The following is a 23,307-nucleotide window of genomic DNA, read 5'->3' on the forward strand; positions in this document are numbered from 1 at the left end:
CTGCTTGTGTAAGGCTGAGAGTATAACACAGTGATGTAATGAAGGCAGTAAAACACAGAGAAAGAGATGTGGTGGGAGGAAATGAGTGGGAGGTGGTGACAGGGGCATCATTATCCTAAACAAACCAGTGAGCGTGGGAGTGTGTGCGAGAGGGGGAGGAATAGTGTCTGTGTGTGTGTGTCTCCCTCATGCCTCACTTTCAGATGAGAATGAGCGCTCTCTACTGCGAGCGCTTTGTGCATCCAAGGACACCATATATGAAGGCACGATATCTGCCCAGGCTCAACTATGGGTGCGTGACTATGTTAATACAAGTGTGTGTGGTGAGAGAATCTGTGGCGTTTAATGCCAGCAAATATAAGAAAAACAGCAAGGAATGAAGCGAGAGAGAGAAAAGCAGGAGCGCGTGTAGGCGGAAACCATTTACGGTCTGTCTCAACGCGAACCCCCATGGCTCTCTCATGAAGAAAGACAGACACACAGCACTGCAAAATTGCCAGCAAGAATTTAGTGTTTTCACCTCACGGTGCAGGACGTCTCCTAACCAGAACAGAGACGGTGCGGTTCGTCACTGAACGGCAGGTCTTCCATTTCTGCCGAGAGTAAAAGAAAACTCGTCATTATCTCGGCGGGTCGGCGGTCGCAGCGGTGCCGGAGTGTATCTGCGCTCATAATGGCCAGTTTATCATTTCATAGCGAGCCGGGAGAAGTACCACACGACGCTCTGTCTGATAGTCAATCATGCGTGTTTGAGTTGGGCCTGTTCTCACGAGCAGGTGTGTTGACATGGGAGAGGATATAACCTTGAGCGATCCTTCTGGGAGACATGGCAGGAAAAGTCAAATGAGGTTTGGGTGTGGACCAAAAATAATGGATGATTCTCAGTCTAAATGAGTCGGATGAGCTGCGTTTAAAGCCGCCGACAATGTCGATAAATGCACACCTGTGACATTTGACCAAAAGAGGAACTAAATGTCACAGATTGACCTCTTGGCTCAATATAAAGAATATAAACATCAATAGTTTGCAGTAGGGGTGTCAATACTGGTACTTAGATTGAAAAAAAGTCAACAAAAGAAAGGAATAATCGCCGTGTCCCTGAAGAATTGGTAGCAAGAGTGCCATCTCAGCTGTGTATCTGCAAGTGTAAAATGCAGCCTATGTAATCGCTTTCTATTGTGTCATTAAGATTAAAACAAACAAATATTAAGAAGACTCACTGCTTGAGGCTGGATCACTTTGGTTAATAAACTACTATTAGCAATCAAACACAAAAAGTTAGGCCTAAAGAAAACTCATTTACAGTATAATTAAAGACATGCCTCTCAGTCAAACTATGATGCAATCAAAACCATATTATTAGTTTTACATCTAATAATCATGCAGCGATGACCATGCCAATTACGTACTTGTATATTACATCTAATTACTTGGTAATGTTTTTCTGTTTCTCAATTATTTGCTTGAATATTTAATACTGACATTTACTTTACATGAATACTTACTTGACAACTTTAAGAAAATGTACTTTAATATTTGAAAGCTAAATTAAGGCCATTATTTTATGTTAATACATGAATTAATACGTTACTTTTTTAAAGTAATTTCAGATTTTATAAATTCATTTAGATATATAATGAAATATATATACTGCAATAGCATATTCATTTTTTCAGTTGTATAATAAATACATTGGAACAGCAGACTGTCAGATTGTATATTAAACATTACCTTTTTACTAATTGTGATTTATAATTTATAATAAACTAGTTTTATGTTAGTATATTAAATTCAGATATGGTAATTGCGTTTCCTTCCCAAGATGTGTTTGTAAGTGAAAGACAAATCTCAATCAGATAAGAGTTGACCAATCACAACAGACTGGGCCATCTGACCAATCAGAGCAAAGTAGACCAATCCCAACAGGGGTGGCATGTTCTATACTAATTTCACCCTCACACTCTGTCCTGACACGAGACCTCGTCACACTCCTTGCTTTACTTAACAATAACAACGCTTTAAAAAAAAGTTCTAGAGCATGCTGTTGGCCATATCTGTCGAGGGGTCTAAAGTAATTTCGTGAACGACGCCTAGTGTGTCCGTAGCTTAACATTGCTCCTGGATATACACCTTCCTGCAGAGTTCAGCTGCTCTTCTAATCACACACCTGAACTGGCTAATCAAGGTCTTTGGGTTCACTTGAAAATTATAGTACGGTGAGTTAGCAGACCGAGAGCAGCTACTGTAGATCTCCAGGACTGAGCACTCCTGCTCTAATGCATAATTCAGGTGTTTTTGTTCTTGAGTAATGAATGCACACACACAAGCACACACTCGTCACTTAAAGCAAAATGACTCATTGTGACACTGCTGACGAACAACGGCGGAGCTTCACACACACCACACCAGCCTATTATCTCCAGCACATGTAACGGCATTAGAGAATGACGATGCAAAACAGCCATCGGGTCAACTAGGGTTTTAGTTTTGTAAAAATACAGCTTGAAGACTTCTTACTTTTAAACAACTCAAGTGGTTCTATTGTGCTTTTTAAATATTACCTTCCATGTAGTGTGCAATTATAGCGGTTTATGAATGTAAAAGTTTCAAAGATCAAAGAACATGACAAATTCAGTTATTGTCTCCTAAAAGAAAGAACCGATTTATGAAACAAGTTGTCATTAATTCCAGTCTAAGTTCATTCTCAAACTTACAATCTTCTTTTTGGTTTTGTAACAAATTTGCATATAGATATGCGGCAGTGGTTCAGTGGTTCATGTAGATTGTCTACAAACCGGAAGGTCGGTGGTTCGATCCCCGGTTCCACCTGACCAAGTGTCGAGGTGTCCATGAGCAAGACACCAAACCCCAAACTGCTCCCGACGAGCTGGATGGAGCCTGACATGGCAGACATCGCCGTCGGTGTATGAATGGGTGAATGTGAGGCAAAAATGTAAAGCGCTTTGGATGGCCCTAGGGTCTGTTACAAGCGCTATATAAATGCAGTCCAGTTACCATATGATCTTCATTGGCTGGAAGAGTTTGGTTTGTGTCGTTGACATGTCGAGAAGACGCTGTTTTGTGTTTTCTGCACTGAGAAGGCAACTTTGCTGCTCTTACAAAGGATGAGAACTCGCGCTTGAATTGATGATAAATAATAACCACAACTAATCTATGCACTTTTTACCTAATATGTACCTTTTGCCTAATTAAACTATTTACAAAAGAAACGGTTCATGCAATGTAGGCCTAATTAGGAAAGCTGTTATAGCTACATTCACAGTCACCTTTGGGGATTTATAGTGTGAATCCTGAAATGCTTTGTTCATTCAGGAGATTAAAGTAGCTGTGTGAATATGTTCATTCAACTGTATGATCAAACATCTGAAGTCACAACTAACTAACTATAAAATATGGGACTGACAACCGTGTTTTAACTGACGTAACTGATTACATAGATGCGTCATTCCAACCCTAGCATCACGTGCTGAGGAATCTGACCAATCAGAGCAGAGTAGGCCAATCACAGCAGACTGGGCCATCTGACCAATCAGAGCAGAGTAGGCCAATCACAGCAGACTGGGCCATCTGACCAATCAGAGCAGAGTAGACCAATCACAACAGACTGGGCCATTTGACCAATCAGAGTAGACCAATCACAACAGACTAAACAATCTGACCAATCAGAGCACTGTAGGCTCTTGGAATAGACGTTTAGAGAGGCAAATGATTTTTTCAAGATTTAAGTAAATGTTGCCCTTCCAAAATTTACCATAATATCTGTGGTTTCTGCCAAAGCTTCTTCAATAAACTGTGGAAATCGATGATGACCACCATGATGGTCATCGAGTATATGATAATCTTGAAGAGTGTCTTATACTGTTTGAATGACATGCCATGTCAATTCATTATGATTTTACAGGAACAATTAGTTACAGGAGTAATTCATTATCATATCTTTGCAGTAACTATATGGCCTAGAAATCTAGACGCACCGTAGCGGCAGCAAATTTAATCTGCCCGCGAGTGTCGTCTAACAACTCTCAATACCCTTCTGAGCTGTAATCGCCAAACTCTTGACGGGCCAATCACATCGTGTATAGAGTCGGTGGGCGGGGCTTAACATAATGACGCCAGAGTTGCGTTTGCGTGCTTCTAGTAAACACAGAAATTGGCGAACGGCGGTCTTTCGAATCAGCTTTGACCGCGACTCTGAAAGACTTGGAGTTAAGCTTTTCTCTGAGAAAAGAACAAAGAACGGCACTGAAGTCATTCTTAAAAAGGGAAGACGTGTTCTGAGTTTAGCCGACCGGATACGGTGAATGTTTAATCTGTCAGCTAGCTCCGCTTCACCTTCGTTGCTCTGGTTAGTTGTAGCGCTATCCTATCGTGTGCAGAGGGAGTTTGAAAGACAACCGTTTATCCCGCCCCTCGGATTGAGCTGTCAATGGTGAGTTTCCAGACCAAACATCTTGATGTGGGTCTGGCTTGTCAGGCTAGTAACTATAGTTACCAGGTAAACAATTTAAGTATTATTCACAAGTATCATCAAATATACAATTTAAACTAAATGACAGTAAGTATGAATTCAATATTGTGGGGAAATGTTAACACAGCCCTAGGAATAAATATGGAATTTTGCTGAACATATAAGGTTACCACAGTGCATTTTTGCTTAGGAGTGTCTTTCACACATACCAGATGATTTGTTGTGTGTATATGAAGAGTAACTCGAGAGGCCCTCATTGTGTTGCATGTCCAGGGGGTCTGTCTCTGAGGGTGGGACTCGCTCTGTGATTCAGAGAGTGGGATTCAAGTGCCAATACCTTTTGAGAGTTCAAATGCGAGATGAACTGCACAGTTGATTGCATTATATATGAGGGGGGGAGTTTACTCTGCCTCGGCCCAGAAAACTCCCAGTGGAAATAACGTAGATGCTGCTTTCATGTCCTGAGCGACAGCACCAGTATACGCGACACCCCTGACCCAATGCGATGGATATGAGCCAATTAAAGCCATCCACACTGCACTCACATCTCAAACAGCATTTATCGCATGAAAAGGGCAGTTCATGCATATATTATAATGCGGCATAATCAAAGGGATAGTTTGCCCCAAAAATTAGCATTCTTCTGTTGTGACTGACTGACCGACCGACCGACCGACCCACTTGCTCTCCAAGTCTTTAAAAGGCATTTTTTTTTGCCATGACTTAAACTAAAAAAATCAGCTTTTAATATGAGCTCTTAATCATACATTATGACTATAGAAGATCGTTTCCGCAACAAAAGAAAAAAGAAAAGGTAATTGCGACTTTTTATCTCGTTATTCTGACTTTATCTCGCAATTGCGAGTTTACATAATTGTGAGTTATAAAGTCAGAATTGTGAGAGATGCATTTGCAATTCTGAATATCTTTTTTCCTCAGAATTGGACTTTATAATTTGCAATTGTGAGTTTATATCAAAAAGAAAAAGTCAGAAAAAGTCAGAAAAACTTTGAGAAAAAGTCAGAATTGCAAGTTTTAACTCTTTGAACTCGTTTAAAGAAAAACCAAAGAACTTAAATAATAAAAAAAGATATTCCAGGATATTTTACATTTTCTCTAATTTTCCAGGTTTTCAAGGTTTTCCAGGACAAGTGGGAACCCTGACATACTTCTTTTATATGTATAATATAAATATTAATCATTGAGAAGTACATATTTAGAAGAGTGATTTCAGACACAGTGTGAATCAGAGCAACGAGTGTTTGAACGAATCAGTTAAACGAGTGAATGATTCAATGACTCATTCATAAAGACAGTGGCTGAATCTGAAATCGCCTCCTAAACCCTCATTCACTATTCCCTACGTTAGTCCACCAATACAGTTCACTTGAAGGAGTGAATGAAAACGAGTGCGTGAAGTCAGACAGCCGTTGGGTGTGCATAGGCTGTACACTCGTGATTGCAGTGCAATGTGGGATTGAATGAGTGCAATGACATCCACTATGGTTTCGGACAACACCACAAATGGCTGTCCCCTCAAATAGTGCCCTATTTGAGAATATAGGGGGTGATTTCGGATTCAGCCAGTTGCTTGTTTATTTCATGAATAAATGTGTCTGAATAAATCAGTTGAGTGAACAATTCAATGACTCATAAATAAAGATTCTTGCTTGGTTCCTAAATTAATCAGTGTGTTTGATTGAATCATTCGAGAGACTTGTTCATAAAGACAAAGCGGCTCACAGAGATTAAGAACGGCGCATTCGATGGACACTTTACTTTCCAATGAGGTCATAGATAAGCTACGCAGCTGACACGGACATGCCAACATGGCATGTAATACCATCAACCATCAGAATAGACAGTCTACGAATACTCTAATGAGAGTTAGTTGACATGTAGTTGCAAAATGACATAGTAATTAAAATGTCTGAAGTGGGCCATCAAAATAAAGTGTAACCGAGCAAACTTTTTAATGTGTGTTCCTTTATCTCTTAAATTGGTCAGTGATTTGAAAGAATGGATTGATCGAATGATTCAATGACGAATGATTTAATGATGTAACATGCAGAAAGACTCAAAAAACTAAAAAATAAAAACAAGTATCTAAAACAAACGTCAACTACAGCCTAAATTCACTGAGGGCTCCTGATAGTGAGGAAGAAGAAGGTTCTGTCCATGCCCAAAAGGACTTCAATAGACAATGGAGATCGTATCCCGAATACCAACGAGGTTTTGCTGCCATACTTCTAGCTGATCCTCATCAGCAACAAGCATATCGAGGGTCACGTATACACCCACTCTCACATCCCTAACAGAACAAAGAACCGACCAACAATTCTGACAGGCTCCCTGTAGCACAAAGTGAAATGCTATTTCAAGACGCTACAGCCCTCGAACTGGATCTGCTTTTTAAACTGATCATAAATGATGCATCGCAGAGTTTCCCTGCAGAACGGCAGATGAATTCCCATCCAACGCTTCCAGCCCTTTGACTTCCCTTTCCACGCTAACTCGAGAAACTGAGCACGTGAAACAAGGAAAAATTCACGCCAGTACATAAACTACGGCGGATTTAAAACGCTTCTCGTAGGTACAAGCTCTGACAGTTGGGCCTAATGAAAGCAACGTCGGCACTTTGCTGAGCATGTGGTTCCATTAGTGCGTGTTTTGTGGTGTCATGTTGGATCAAGCCACACAGTTTGCCTGTTCCCTTGAGGCAAAACGAGACGCCCGAGACTTACCCAAGTCTTTAGATCCTTGACTTTCACTGGCCAGCTCTCCCATTCTCACCAGAGCATCAAAATAGCCCTTCGCTGCAAACGTCACACCTGCAACAGAGGAAAAAATATGTCACAAACACTCTCATCTCTCATTACAGCAGCGTATTCGGTGATCAAAGGGCCCGTGACGAGGATGGGACGGCTATCAGCTGTGCAAGTTGGTGTCAGTCCAGCTGGGTAATGAGCGGCAAAAAAAGCTATAGGAGTGGATGAGTCTGTCGCACAACAGGAAACACAATCAGTTGTACAGGAAGCACATTTAGAATGAATAAAGATAGCCCTGCTGTGACTATGGAAATTTAGCCCTTTTTTTCTTTTCCAGACCAGCCCAGCTGTCTCCCTCACACACACACACACACAGTTTCCCAATCCCATGCCTCATTACGGTTTTAAAATGTCAACTTCGGTGAAAAAGAATAAACAGAATATCATTATCTCCACAACTCTCCCTGGATCCCCACGTGTGCGGAAGAGAGAAACAAAGTGTATGTGTGTGTGTGTGTGTGTGTGTGTTTACAGCTTAGACTAATAAGGAGTTCCATGGTGGTCTAGCCTAGGCTGGCTTAGTGTTAGTCTAACTGGTGGGGCTACATAGCTACGCCCTTCACTTGTAAAACCTGAATGTTTCAATGAGGAGATTTCATAAACACTTTTTCTTTGAGCAAATATCAGTGAAATATGATTAAAATCTAAAATAACTATATTGTAATACAATTTAAAAATATAGGTATTTCTGTAATCAAAGCTGCAATTTTACATTCTTCTTCAGTCACATGATCTTTCAGAAATCATTCTAAGGCCCCGTTTACACCTGGTATTGGTCGTTCGGATCACAAGTAGATGAGGCACATTCTCGTTTATATCCATCTCTTTTGTCCACTTGTTGTCTGAGGTCAACTAATGACGTTTGTGTGGTTTTTACATCCAAAAACATCAGAACTAATAAGTAATAGGCTATTTTCTACACTCTCTCCTGGCTCTCTCCTGAACGCTGGGTTTTGGTGGGCGTGCCGCACTGGAGACTTGAAAGTAAACGCCCACAGCTAGGATTGGATACAACTTGCATATTTAATGAGCTCCAGCTCCCCTGTCAGTTCAGTTCAGTTCAGTTCGCATGGGGGAGGGATTGTTTTTAAGAATCATTGTTTTGGGGATGATTCTCTCAACCACAGGGCTCAAACGTCTTTATCAAACAAGCACAATGATTTATTTTGTCATCCACCCGTGATTCATTGGAATATTATTTTTGTATTACTTGGCCCGCCCGATCAGTGGATATAAGCTCGAACTGTGCGCGTGTACTCAATGACTCCCATTGAGGGAGTACGAACTGAGTGAAAGAGAGATTTGGGACATATTCTGATGTTTTCTGTAGGATTGGTGGGACTCATTATTGTGCAGAGCAGTGAAGAGGTAAAGGTTTGGCCCACTCATACAGGGCTCACCTCCATCTCCTGCCTCATAGAAGTTTCATGGAATCAGCAGCTTTGACTCGCTTTATGACCGTCACTCTTGGGCTATAACCAGAGGACTGAGAAGTTACAAAGCCACTGTCATGAACTATAAGTACATTTCAAGATCTGGCAGCCAGAACTACCAACTAAAAGCAGTTCAGGTAGTGTCATGCAGCAGTGCTTCCTATAAGCGTATTCAACACTGCACCGAGGCTGAAATTATTAGGTCTCATTCACAAAAAATTGCATACACAATTAGTATATATATATATGCACATATGAACTTCTCACAAAAATGTACCGCCTAATGTACAGCATTATTTTGTACATATTTTTGTATATTTAAAAAAAAAAATGTATTACTTGTAGAACTTTGGGTATTATAAAAGTGCATTTTAAATAAAACGTAACATTATTATTATATATGTATGCTGTGATAGGCATCGTATTCCTATTGGTAGACGTGATAAGCTATTGCGAGCTTGACTAAGGTGACCTGCTAGAACTAACGCTTACGGTTGATGAGAGTGCTTTAAGTTGTTTTTACATTTTTGAATGAAAGTTGAATTCATTTTTTTTTTTGGAATGAAAGTTCTTGATCATTATATGTTTGAACAAATATTTAATGAAGACATTTGTGTGTGTGTCGGCTTAGTGAATGACACGCATGGTTCGTCGTCGCCCTTAGAGGGAGCGTAAAAAACAAACAGGCAAAAAAGGGACACCACTCAGTCATTCTTTATGGAATTCATTCAGAAATCAATTGGGACCTTCATTTGAATCCATTGAGAGCCTGTGGAAAACCAACCTCAGCTTCTGGCATGGGCAGAAAGGCCACAAAAATCGGTTGAGCAAACAATTCATCAAGCTGCCCAGCTGTGGCTCTGATTAAGTAAGGCAAAATAGACTGTTGCACTAGGTGTGTGTGTGTGTTACTATGTGGCTACTGTTCAGGGTTTATTTACAGGGAAATTATGCAGAAATGTGCCTGACAGATGGGACCATCCACCCTGAACACACCCACTGTAGTTTCATTTTCTTCACTGTGCTTTTTATTTATTCGGATAGTCTTCTAGATTGGATAGTCCTGTAGAGGAAGTCATATTTTTTGCTGATATACAGGCTAATTTATCTATCGAATGCAGAAAAAACATTGCATAAAATTTTTTAGGTCAACTTAAATAGGAGAGTTCACCCCAAAAGGAACATTCTGTGATAATTTACTCGCCCGTTTGTCATTCCAAACCTGCATTGAATTCTTTATTCTGCAGAACATTTAAGAATGTTTGTAACCAAACAGTTTCGGTTCCCATTGACTTCCATTGTATTTTTTTGTCCAATAGAGGTAAGTAGGAATCTGAAGTGTTTGTTTACCAACATTCTTCAAAATATATTTTTTAGTTTTAGTTTTAGAAGGAAGCAAGTGAAACAAGTTCTGCACGACATGAGTTAAAGATAACAATTTTTATTTTAAGGTGAACTATCCATTTTAAATTATTACAGATTTTAAATTTTTATATACATTGATTCACGCAAAACTAAACAAAAACTATTGCGAAATTACGGTGTTTCCATTCACCAAACTTTTTTTTTTTCTTTCTCTAGCGAGAAGTCCTTCCAAAAATTATGCCACACATGTTGGCAGGTTTATGTATTTTCCAGCCACCGCATTACTCATTTTTATTAATGGAAGGAGACTTAGGTGTGTTATCATATGAGGTGTCTGAGGGAGTCTCTCCATCATATCTGCTTCAAGGTCTTCATGATCATTTGTGACATTTCTTTTTTGTCTTGAATCCAGCATTCCTGTAATTCTATTGTCTTTTATGAGTTTAATAAGGAACTCTGTCTCGTCTTCTGTCCAAACATATCAAGAATGATCTACTTTTACATACGTCAGGTTTCCACTGCAGTATTGTGAAAACGTCTTTTTTTCAAACTGCCTGAAAAACCACCTCATGCGAGCGTAAAAACTTTTTTGCGATATATGAGTTTTTATGAAATTGACGCGTTTCCATTGGGCATATTTTCAATTCGGAATTTAAATTTGCACAGTTTGAAGGGTAATGGAAATGCGGCTACTGATAATGCACTTTAATAGTACAGTTAAATTGTGTTTTTGGTCACTTATGGCCACAAATATTTGAAAGTACACTACAGACCAACATTAATTGTGAAATTGATTTTCCCACATAAGTAGACTATATGCCAAAAGTCCTAAAGTTGGTTGCCTCAAGTTTTTGAATTTACAATGTACAATTGCCTTTTTTTTCTTCTTTTTTTTAAGTAGGATTGGTGATTGAAAACTCAATTTATGAAAAGGCCCTTTTATGACAAAACCCCCCCCCCCCCCACACCAACAAAAAAAGTATCATATCTCATTAAGTTTAATTCCATTAATGTTTCTTGAATGTCTACATTCATCTGTCAATGTAGAACATGTCAATGTAGAAATGTCATGTGCCTCTATCGAAGCAACAGAGCCACAGCCAATTATATTTTAAGGTTGTGTGCAGACCAAACTGAAGAAATACTGAAATAATATATAATACAAAGACAATAAATAGACAATTGCACAGTTGTATTTTTTCTTTGTCCCCTATAATTGCAAGCAACACATACACACAGCAGTCTATGTAGTCTAATTCACAAACAAACCATTTCTGAATGAATTCCATTAATCTTTCTTTAAGAAAAAAGTTTATTCAATTTTTCCCAGTCTTCTCTTCTTCTCTCTAGCTCTAGCTCTAGGTCTAGCTCTAGCTCTAGGTCTAGCTCTAGCTCTAGCTCTAGCTCTAGCTCTAGCTCTCTCATATTACAGTTATGGTTCATTGCTTCATAAAAATGGTATTTCAAATTAAAAATAATGTATCTGACTAAACAATAATAACCCCAAAAATCTAATTTAACAGCATGAAGATCCGCAGGCCTTCAGTCCACAGTGTTGCCCTAACCCTACGGCCACAGATACTGGGATACACTCTAGCCTCCTCGGACACTTCATACGTTTGAATGGATGCATGGACAGTATGCATATACTTCCTCAAAACGTGCTAATGGGTTATTAAGTGAAACTGGAATCCTTACAATTGCCATCCATATATGCAAGTCTCCCGCTTTGAAATTCTCTCTTTTGAGAAAGAACCTTGTCATAACACACTCCCCCTACCACACTCATTCTTCTTTCAGTGCCTGAGGCACTAAAACAAATCAGCAAGAACAATACCAGTCAGAAATAATAAATGGGGGTAGAGAGCTTTGCTGACTTTGTGTCTGAGTGATTTCATTTCCTAAAACACGGGGTAGAGTGGTAAAGACATGGCTTGAGAGCAAAAGAGGATTATGATTTATTCTGGTGGGCTTAGGGGCCTAGGACCTCCCACCAAAGCCCAGTTTCCCTCAGTAAGGGGTATAGTCAATTATGGAATAAATCTCTTTTTCAACTGTGCCTCGTCCCTTTAAGTCCTTTCAACCGTGTATTTATGGTAAAAACCCATGCTCTTCTCTACCCAACTGCTGCATAATTTGCTCTAGAATTTCGTGCTACCTGTGGATAGCAGTCTGGAGGCATATGGACCGTTGTGTGCGGTCACCCCCTTTCTGAGGATAAGACTCTTTCACAAACCCCAGCCGATCTGTCTTTAATGCTCAAGAGTTTGAAGGGCAGTCTGTCTCAAAGATTTCACATAAATCCCCCATTGGGTTGGGTACTGGGATTTATGGGTAGTCCATGTTTCCTTTGAGACTCTTTAAAGGCCAATTCTCACTTTAGGATATAGTTATGGTGTGTGTAGGGTTGGGTACCATTCACACATTAGCAGGTGCAGGTACCTGCAATTCAGTACCGGTACCCAACGGTACCTTTTTTCGGTACTTAAGAGATACATCAATAACTGTGCAGAAACTGTAAGTTATTTATAGAAGTGTTATTGACATTATGCCAGCGTTGCCTTGGTCTGCCATTGTCTGTGATGTTTGTTCACTGTAATATTTACCAGTAGATTATAGGCTAAAGCTACTTAATTAATTGAATTCATAAAAACAACCATATTATTAGTATTTTTTAAATTAAATTTCTATGAAAAGATTTCCCACAAATACTGTGTTGTGTATTTTCTGGTAATCAAATGAAGACTTTTATCTTTTAATTTAATGAAACTTTTTTTGTCAAACAAAGCTGCTCAACTGAGTTTCATACTGTTAAAATTAAAACATGGAAGAAAAATGTATATATTACTTAAAAAAATAAAGTTTTGATAGTTTATAATTATTAAATCTGTGTTAGTATTATTATAACACTGAGACATCTCTAAACTCTGCTGTACAACAGTAATATACATTTGTCATGTTAAACCGAACTTTTATTTTGACGGGCTGCCGTGAAGACCTTTGTGTTTCTGTGCGTTTATGATATGACGGTGGTTTTTCTCAAACGAAATGTTAAAATGCTCATGAAGTTTCTCTCAGAGCAGCTCTGAAGATGACAGACATGCGTTTATGTCCTTGTGTGAAATGGAAATGTGATTATAACCCACAATTCTCTCTCTGAGTGTGTGTGAGGTAAATAAACTGCGGGTCAGTGCCATTCATTCACACAAATACGCAGGATTCATAAATAGTCTTTTTACTGTTTAAAATTGACAGACACTAGTCTATATCACCAGATGCGTTCTCGGGTACCGAAATGTGGTACCGATTGAATTAATGTGAGACGGTACTCGGTAGTACCGATGTAATTCGGTCGGTGCCCTTAAAAGTAACGAGTTCGGTGCCCAACCCTAGGTGTCTGTGTGTGTTTCGTTGATTCACTATAACTATACTAATATCAGTACTGATATATTAGTTTCTTCTCACATATGATATATTGTGCATGTTACTATGCTGAAGACATGTCTGGCTAGGATGACACATAAACTTAAATTTATTAAGTTGGGTCAGCAAAAAAAAAAAAGTTTTTTGTTTAAATTAACTTGCTTTATTCTTCAAATATACATATATAATTTAACTGATTTTTTTGTTGTTGCATGTATGGCATCATTTTGATAAAAAAAAAAAAAAGACTAGTCCCTTGTTTTCTTAAAAAAAATCAAGCCACTTACAATGGGAGTGACATTTTAAAAGCAAAAAAAATGCTGATAATTTTTTTTTAAACATTACCCTTACGAAACAAAAATATATTGCAGTATATTGGAAAATATCATGTAATACATTAGGCAATATATTCACATATATGGGATTTAATATTTATATTCTCCGATATACTGCAATATATGAAAGCGGCAATCATTTGTATATTTTGCAAAATATTACAAGAATATATAATATATTGTATAATACAATCAATATATTATTCCATGCATTTACAATATATTATAATATATTTCAAGTAATATATTGGAAAATATATTTTCCTTTCGTAAGGGTAATAATTTTGTAAAAATAAATAAAAAACTTGTGTACATAATCCGAGCTTTTAGGGTCGTTTTAGAGTTTGACATTGTGTTGTCATGGCAACAAAGATATAAAATTGGATAAAACTTTGAACAGATAAGCTGATTTTAAACGCCCTTCCACACATCCTGATTGTGCAGAGTTAGACTGGGGCAACAAATTTTTTTGATCCTGAAAAAATAACCCTGTCCGAAATTTAAGTCCTAACCCTATCCCTAACTGTAAACGTCTCGTTTCCTAACCCTACCCATAACTTATCCCCAAAACATTTGAGGGAAATTAAGTGAATAACACTAATGTTAGAAGCACCGAACACTAATTGTGAACCTAAACTTGACATAAACGTTAAACTTGTCCCTCAAATCTGATTGGTTGATTGGCAAGTTGTTCCAGGATCAATGAAGATGTTGCTCCAGGAACACGTTGCACTCGGTGAAAGCAGATTCTGTATTCACTTCCATTTCTACCTTTTTTTTTCAAGAGAAGATGGGATAGGCCATTGTTTTTTTTGTTTTTTCAAAGCCGGTCCTGTCGATTGAGCTTGCGCTAAATCTTGGATTTTCCTTTAAGATGTATTCCTGCGCATCACCCTAAATGTTTTACGGCCACTGTACACCCGAGGCTGCCGGAGCAAGATTACATTTGCCAGTGTGAACGCGGACGTCAATGGGCAATTGTCTGGCTTTCATCAGTCACCTACTGCACAAAGCCTTCAAAGTCGTCTGATTGTTCCTCTGTCTAATGGCTAAATATCAAATCATCAGTGAGGCAGGACACATTATCTCCTCTCTGAATGCCCTCATCAGCTGAGCGTTTGTGTTCGGCCCATCTCAGCTCAGGAGGTGTCTCGGGCTGTGTGAGAGTTGATAAGGCTGTGTGGCCATCTGAATGACAGGATGACAAACATCGTCATCATCTTCAAATGAAGTGGCGTTAAAGGCGGATGGGAAGGCGTGGAGGGTTTGGACAGCTGCCTGAAGGTGGGTGAAATGGGGGATGTTTGGAGATGTGATGTGGGGGTACTCACTGGACAGAGCCTTCTCGTAGTTCTTCCCCATGGCGATGAAATTCCGCAAACAGGGATTGAACTGTTCCATGATGCTCTGCAAGAGAGGGAAAGATTCGTTAATGAGCAGAATTGCAACGCATGGGTTATCAGCAGTAATGGGAATGTTACTTTAAGGCAGACCAGACTAAAAATGTTAGTTTTTTAACGGTCTGCCATCCTAACAACAAATGGAGAAGTGCATTAAGAAGAGCAGCATTATGAAATATCAAATAGCAGGGGATACAAAACCAATTATTGGGGGGGGGGGGGGGGGGGGACTTGTCCCCCTCAATGCCTATAATGGTTACGGCTCTGTATAAAACATGTGAAGGAGTCAAAGCAGCACCAGGAGTTCCTTCGTTGCACACAAATAAAAACCTCCTGCAAAGAAGTGGCCTTTCCAACACCTTACTGTAATGGCCAACATAATTTCTATGACGAGAAAAATCTGGTATTTGAGCATTTGCTTCTTTTAAGGATCCATGTTGCTTTCAAACTGCAGGAGAGTTCAGTTCTCATGGAAGCAGACCGAAAAAGGAGGGTCCCGCACCAGCAAGTGTGAACACAGCCTTCGACTGGGCACAGGAAAATGGAACTGATAAGTCTTAAAGCCTCAAATATTTTTTTCAAATATTTCATCACTGTATACATAGATCAAATATTTAAATAGTACAGACTGAATCCAAGAGCATGACAATTTTTAAGAGAGACAGATAAATCAACAAGAAAATGGTTATATATATATATATATATATATATATATATATATATATATATATATATATATATATATATATATATATATATATATATATATATATATATATATATATAACCATTTGGTGAAGAAGTGCCAGTATTAAGACACAAACCCGCAACTTTCAGGTTACAAGTCCGACTCGCTAACCATTAGGCCACTATTGCACCCATTAACTGCACCAAACTGTCCTCACAATTTTTTCTTTTTGACAGCATTTAAAATAATAAAAATACCAATAAATGAACGCTACTCAACCTGTCCTCGACTAAGGATTTACACATTCGAATCAGAATTGTCGAATCTTCTATGGTCGACCGATAGTCGAATCATCTGTGTGTGTGTGAATGGGTTGGGAGGGGCACAACACTAGTCAACAGGAGGGTAAAACTATTTTTATTTTCCTTTACACACTCCACACAGCAACAACTTTTAATAAAGCGACCAAAACTGCCTGCCAACTGACAGACAAACTGACAATGGCTTTCTTATTCAGGTTTAAATAAAAGATAATGTGGTGAATAAACATTCGTAAAACGTTCTCTCATAACATTTTAAAGCGGCGATCGAACTACAGAACATCACACAAATATATAAAAGAACATTTTGATAAATAAACCTAAAAAAATACCTGCCTAGAGAGGAAAAGAACACCGAGTGCGTTTACATGCACGTTCTTAAGCCGATTGTGCCTAAATTGGACCGCACAGCACACACACCGGACGCGAAGCTCAGCGCCGTCTCAGGATCTCACAACGGACGCGCACATTATCTACACGCAAGCTCGATTTTGAATCGACTTCTGACAGAAGAGCTGCTTGATGGGTGTATCTTGTAGCCCAGGGTGAAATCATTCACGATTTGAGGGAAATATAATATAAATTTAATATAAAAAAGGCGCTCTGTGACGCGGCAGGATTTTAAACAACTTCCTGAGTCGCCGCAGACAGGCACCTAATGCCGCCATCGATACGTGTACACTCTTTGAATGTGTTCGAAATTTAAAAGCGCGGTGCGGCACTGAGCTTCGCTCTGCGGTGCTTAGCTCAGCGCACTTAAAGGGGTCGCACACAGGACGCGCACACAGCGCCGCGCCTTTAAAATATTGAGCACCCACATATTGCCAAAATGGTGTAATCCTCGTTTCATAACACCTCAGGCTCCGCATATCGATGATTCGAATCTTCGACTATTCGGGGTCACCCCTATCGATTATAGAGGCTTTCGCACCGGAAAGCTCTAATGAACATTTTTACTGGTTGCAGTAGGAACAGTAGGAAGTGACGTAAGCTGCGGTTGTTGTGACTTTTATTTTGACGGCCCTGAGACCACACGAGCCTGAGCACACTCTCGCACTCTCACAACGTCATCATTACTTTGCAAACTAACAGACCAAGTTTAACAGACCAATAATATGTTATGTAATGGAACTGTTATACAAAGAGAGTAGACAGACCGTATGAAAAAGTATTAGCGTTTGCCATGTCGTTGATGTCCAATGTCGTTAGCGGAGCAGAAATACATAATCATGTTTTGCATGGTCCCCTCAAAGTTGTGTTGGATTTTCTCTTTAGCGTAAAGATTGAGAGGTCCATCTATCACGTTATGTTTTCCATGTTCATAGAGTTAGTTCTGGAGTAAATATATAGACTATAATATGCGTGTAGGTGGCTTTTTTAAAAATGGCGGGTACTGGCGCTTCACATGCGTTCGGCCAAACAGCATACACTTGCATAATTAGTAGTTCCTATTGTGCTGGGTTAGACCCTAAATTAGCTAGACACTAATTTAGCTCCTACTTCAAAGGAGTCCCAGTTTCTTCCTGAGGTGCAAACACATGAAAATCCAGGTACTTCCGCCAATAGTTCTAAATTTGGAAAGTAACTATGCGAAACTACCAGTGCGAAAGCTCCTTATTCTGTCAGCAACCAATAAGTGTAAGTATTAACTAGCTCCGTTAAATCCCCCCCTACCGAAAAGACTGGCTTAGACTTCCATATCCGTGCTGATTTAGGCTGATTAGCACCTTCTGGTTTAACTGGTTGACCAAGGAACTCCAGCGAAAAATATAGCAAAATTTGGCCCTTCTTTTTAGCAGGGCTGTGCATCCGTACACACACAAACATACAAAGGATTCTTCCATTTTCCCTTATGCAAATACTGTCCACAGCATCATCCCTCATTCACACCACCCATCACTCCATGTTGTGTTAAACAGAGTGCGATTATTCTTGTGGGAGGGAAGCAGACACTCATTCGGGGGTGAGCAAAGAGCTTTGACATTTTGTTCAGGGCTTTGAGGCTATTTAAGAGGATGCGGGAACGTAAAAGAGATGGAAAGGAAGCATATGCTAGGAGTTAATGAACATATTTTGCTTTGAAGTGCCAGTGTGCAAGATGGGCTTGTTATATTGCCAAGGAGTGCATTTTAAGGAAGAGCCGGGATGTTTGGCGTTTCTGAGAGGGCACATATGCAGTCAGGGCAAATTGTCTCGAAGCTCCGGTCCTAGTGCAACCAAAATAAACACTTTGCCGCCTCGTCATGCTGTAATCCTTCAGTGATGCTCACTCGAGTGGGCATCTGTCATAGCACCCTGAGTACCATCCACTTCCCCTTCAGGGCTTCCTCCAATTAGAGCAGCCACAGTCTGCCAGGGCCTTAGGGTTAACAAAGTCCTGAAGCTGACAGCACAACACCACGATCCCTGCTTTCTTCCTCTAAAATTCACCACGAATAACTACATCCCATCCCTGTAACACCTCACAGGAACAGTATGACCATTCCTACAAAAAAGCAGTCCATATTTCACAGTAAACATCACTATTGGTCAATGGCTGACCCTCGATCTCAATCCCTGTCCTGGCACATATTACCACGTCATAAAACAACTCAATTTGCATACGTCCCCTTAACTTGCAGAGTACAGTTTTGCCTGTAGCATTAGCATGTAGCTAAATCCATGACCATGAAATCCATTACTAATTTGAAAAAGGCTGTGGCAGCTTTGGCTGTGCATTTCTCACATTTTCTTCAACTGAAAAAAGACAACAATAGCCACAAACTCAATGCAAGAGTTTGTGGGAAATGTCAGCCCCAAAAGAATCACTGGCTCCGTTCGGAAATCTCACTCTCTAGAAGGTTTTTGTATACTTTGCGACTGTTAAGAAAGGATGTAATTGAATGTGTGTAATGTAATTCCCCATGGGATAGTAAAGCGTCCATTGGATGTAAACTTCAAAATCTTGGCAGGAGTAGTTGGTCATCCGGGTATTTTTCGCCTACCGTTTTTGAATACTATGACTTTCACAACTATGAAAAGTCCATTTGAGGGAGAATTAGTTTGACTATTTGAGTTGCAGCTATTTCAGGAATGCAAGTTTCCTATCTATTTGAATGAGGAAATGCCAAAATTCAAAAACTGCTTTCCAAATTAATTTACATTTATGCATTTGGCAGACGCTTTTATCCAAAGCGACTTACATTGCATTCAAGGGACACATTTTTACATCATTGTCAGTTCTTGCTTTCCCAGGGAATCGAACCCATGACCTTGGTGTTGCTAGCGCCACGCTCTCCTGGTTGAGCTACAGGAAAGCACATTCACATTTAAAAAAAGATTTCAAAACAGCAACAAATCTCATAAAAGTTATTTCTTACACTCGAACAGCATTAGAATTATGTGTATTTCAGGTTGGTCCAGCAATGTGCATATGCAGTCCTAAGCAGAAGTTTTAGGTTTTAATAGGAACGGGATCATCTTATGGCTCATTTCCACTGAGCGTTAAGATACTGTAAAGTTCGGTGCGCAAATTTTCTGTTTCGATTGTCAGAAGTTGTGAATGGCACCAAAATACCAAACCGCACCACTTTTTTGGACCCCTCCATTGGGGTACCTAATAGAGTAGTCCAATACCTAAAGGGTGGAGTTAGACTCCAGAACGTTGATTGGTTGACAGAGAATCGTCACACTTTCTTTTTTTAGCGAGAAATATGTTGATCGCTACTTTCCAGCAACAGCAACTGCAGTGATGCAATGACTTCACCAACTGCTGATTGGCTCTTTCATTTAGAAGGCAGGACATATTCTGCCATACTGTGCGTACTGCCAACTCCAAGGTTTTGTCCCAGGTGAACCAAGTTCAATTCTCAGCTCGTGGTCCTGTCTCCCATCTTGATCCCAACCCTTTCCCACTTCACTTACTGGTCCTACTCTCCTAATTAAATGAAGGGGCAAAGGCAAAAACATATCTTTAAACACAACTTCCTGTTTACAAACTCAGTAAGTTAAATGACATATTAAAAGGATTAGTTCACCCAAAAATGAAATTAATGTCATTAATGACTCACCCTAATGTTCTTCGAAAGACTGTTTAAGATATTTTATATTTAGTCCGAGAATGTATGCAAGTGTATGTTTTCATTCGATTCAAACGGTTATGTATCAGCGGATTGATTCATGATTCGGCTCGCGTGTCAAACTGCTAAAATCACGTGATATTGATGATCCGAATCATGAATCAATACGCTGATTCATAACCGTTCAAATCTTTATTTGAGGATCGAAAACAAACCTGGAAGAGAGGACAATGCTGAATAAAGTCATAGTTTTTGAAAGTTTTGGACCAAAATATATTTTCGATGCTTCAAGAGATTCTAATGAACTAACTGATGTCCCATATGGACTACTTTAAAGATGTTTTTATTCCCTTTCTGGACATGGACAGTATAGTGGGCATACACTTAGATAGATACGCTCTCGGATTAAATATAAACTTAAATTGTGTTCTGATGATGAACGGAGGTCTTAGGGGTGTGGAACAACATTAGGGTGAGTCATTAATGACATCAGTTTCATTTTTGGGTGAACTTACCCTTTAAGTGTTAGGAATGCACTAGCACCAACCAAGTGGTTACAAAAAAAGTAGCATCTAACTTCGCCCCAATATAAAAAGTCCTCAAAACCCGTTGGTGCAACTCAGGATTGCACATCTTTGACAGTTTTAGGCAGGGTAGCTGCGGTTAATGCTGCAAGGGTTGATGCCAGGCAGGAGCATGTCAACAGACGGAGAAATACCAGGTCAAAACTCTCTCGGACGCCTGGAATGGAAGACATATTCGGACGGACGTTGTACAGAGATGATTTAGGTCAGGTATTAATAGGCATCCAAGACTAGCCTGTCAAGTGTTTCAGTCAATATTTCGTTGAACCTTCAAAAATACCAATGCTCTCTACAATAAATGAAGTCTGGGAGCACAATGAGTTCTGAATTTTCGATTGAGCTACAAGAAGTCCTGTTCCCCAGGCTTCAGTGGCTTGACGTCACAGGTCACCTTCCTGCCACACTCTCTGGGCAGCTCTGAAAGTGGGTCTCACCTGACGGACAGTAAGATGGAGAGTAGGCGGCAGTGCCTCACCCCGGGGGCTCCATTAGATGGAAAGAGAGAAAGAGACGCATGGTGAGTGAAGGAGAAATACATTTTCATTCATTAAAGAAGAAAAAAATCATCAAGAGTTTTTTTTAAGGGGGGGGGGCTTCTTGCGTCTTAATGCCAGTCAGCAAGCTTTGGCAACAGCAAGGCAAGAAATATCCTGGAAGAAGATGATACACGGAGAGTACACAAAAACACTGAGGAGTACAGTTCTCTTCTCTAAAGGATGAAAGACATTTCTCCATTTCAAGGGATTTTTTTTATTTATCTTTACCTACCCTATGACTCTTTCCCGCTCCTTCCCTATTCCCTTGGTGACTACTTTATAACGCCCTGCCAGCATACCTCATTAAAAAGAGCCGCAAGATCCTCATAACGCGTGAGGGCAAGGAAAATAGAAATAGACAGATACGGTACAACGAAGAGAGGTAGAGATGTGAAGAGCCTGGTGCTAGAAGTGGGTGGTTTACATAACGAATAGGCGAGACCAGGTCTGCGCTCGTATGGCACTCCTGCTATCGAGAGCAAAATTGGGCGACGCTAACGTGGGAATGATAGAAGAGTAATGAAGTAGGCGCTGTTCCAAAACTTAGCGAGCTGCCTACCTAGATGGCGTTTTAAGATATCACATAAAGGCCAAGGCTGCCCCAAAATGTCGGTAGCAATCTAAGACACCTAGTTTTGGCCAAAATTGAAAAGCACTGCATGTATGTTTCGCAGAGAAAGCAATCCCAGAATGCACTGTAGCTACATTTACATGCACCGAAACAATCAAATTAATGACTTTCTCTGGTTCTGAACACAGCGGCTGCTCATGTAAAGTAGATGCAAACGAATATGCGAATTGGACTGCAACATTTAGGGTTCATGTAAACAGGACTGGTTTGGATTCAATCAGATTGGGGAAAAATAGTGCATGTTGTTTGAGCTCAGTTTACATATAGTACATTTTATTATAACTGAAAAGTATTAAAACATTTTTTTATATATATATATATATATATATATATATATATATATATATATATATATATATATATATATATATATATATATATATATATATATTATTTAAATGGATCTGTTTTACCCAATTTGTGTGCATAATGTATCTTTACGTGTATTGGTAGCTTAGCAACATTTTAACATTAAATTCTATTAAAATCAGTAGTGTGCTTTTTGTGTGCTTTTAGGATCACAATTTATGTGTCAACCGGATTGCACTTCAGCTTCAACTTATAAGGCTTTTCGGTTAAAATGCTGCCTATGAAGACATCTGTCTACGCAAGCAGTAGACAGAAAGACAGCTCACTAGGAGTAGAGCTGTAGTCAGCACTCCATTACCTACAAAAAAAAGACTGTCACAGAAAAAACATTCAGCACTGAAAAAATAAGGCAGTTTTCTGCTAATGCTAGCGTCACTTCAGCTCGGCGTAATTAGCCTGGCGTAATGCTAACACCTGGAACTTGTGAATCACAAGTGAAGTCAGAGCGACTGGGCGGAGCTTAGGTGGTTTCTTTTCTAAATTCTGTCAGGGTTGCTAATTTTATCATCCCAGTCCTCGTGTGCTACATCTGCCAGCCTAATTGCAAGAGCTAATTGGAATATGAGGCCAGCATACACTTCGTCTGAGAGCTTGGTTATTCCTGACTCTCTGTAAGGGGGACGTGTGCTACACCTTCACTTTAGTGACAAGGCAAGAAAGTGAAAGTAAAAACTGTGACAGAATACCAGATCAATCTGTCCAGATAAAACAGCAGAAGTAGACAATCAAAGTCAGATATGAGCTCTACTGTGTAATGAGACGGTCATTTTTTCATCACAAAATGTGTGTCGTGTGAAGGATGCTGGCAGTGTTTTCAGCCTCACTATATGAGGACATCATAAATGCAT

The 23,307-nt window shown here is 39.6% G+C and overlaps 1 protein-coding gene across 6 annotated transcripts in view; it reads right to left on the reverse strand.

Moving 5' to 3' along the window:
• Positions 1-23,307, reverse strand: part of baiap2a (BAR/IMD domain containing adaptor protein 2a) — a 157,862-nt gene that overhangs the window by 112,483 nt on the left and 22,072 nt on the right. For all 6 annotated transcript variants that reach the window (XR_010898950.1, XM_067423587.1, XM_067423559.1 and 3 more), the window contains exons 2-3: positions 15,205-15,280; positions 7,234-7,320 (exon numbers count right to left, since the gene is read on the reverse strand). Coding sequence is in view for 5 of the 6 variants with exons in the window: in XM_067423587.1 (XP_067279688.1) it covers positions 7,234-7,320; positions 15,205-15,280 (163 nt within the window). In the remaining variant the exon portion in view is untranslated. The remainder of the gene's footprint in view (positions 1-7,233; positions 7,321-15,204; positions 15,281-23,307) is intronic.

The sequence above is a fragment of the Pseudorasbora parva genome, chromosome 2 (assembly GCF_024679245.1).
Source record: "Pseudorasbora parva isolate DD20220531a chromosome 2, ASM2467924v1, whole genome shotgun sequence".
Taxonomy (NCBI): Eukaryota; Metazoa; Chordata; class Actinopteri; order Cypriniformes; family Gobionidae; genus Pseudorasbora; species Pseudorasbora parva.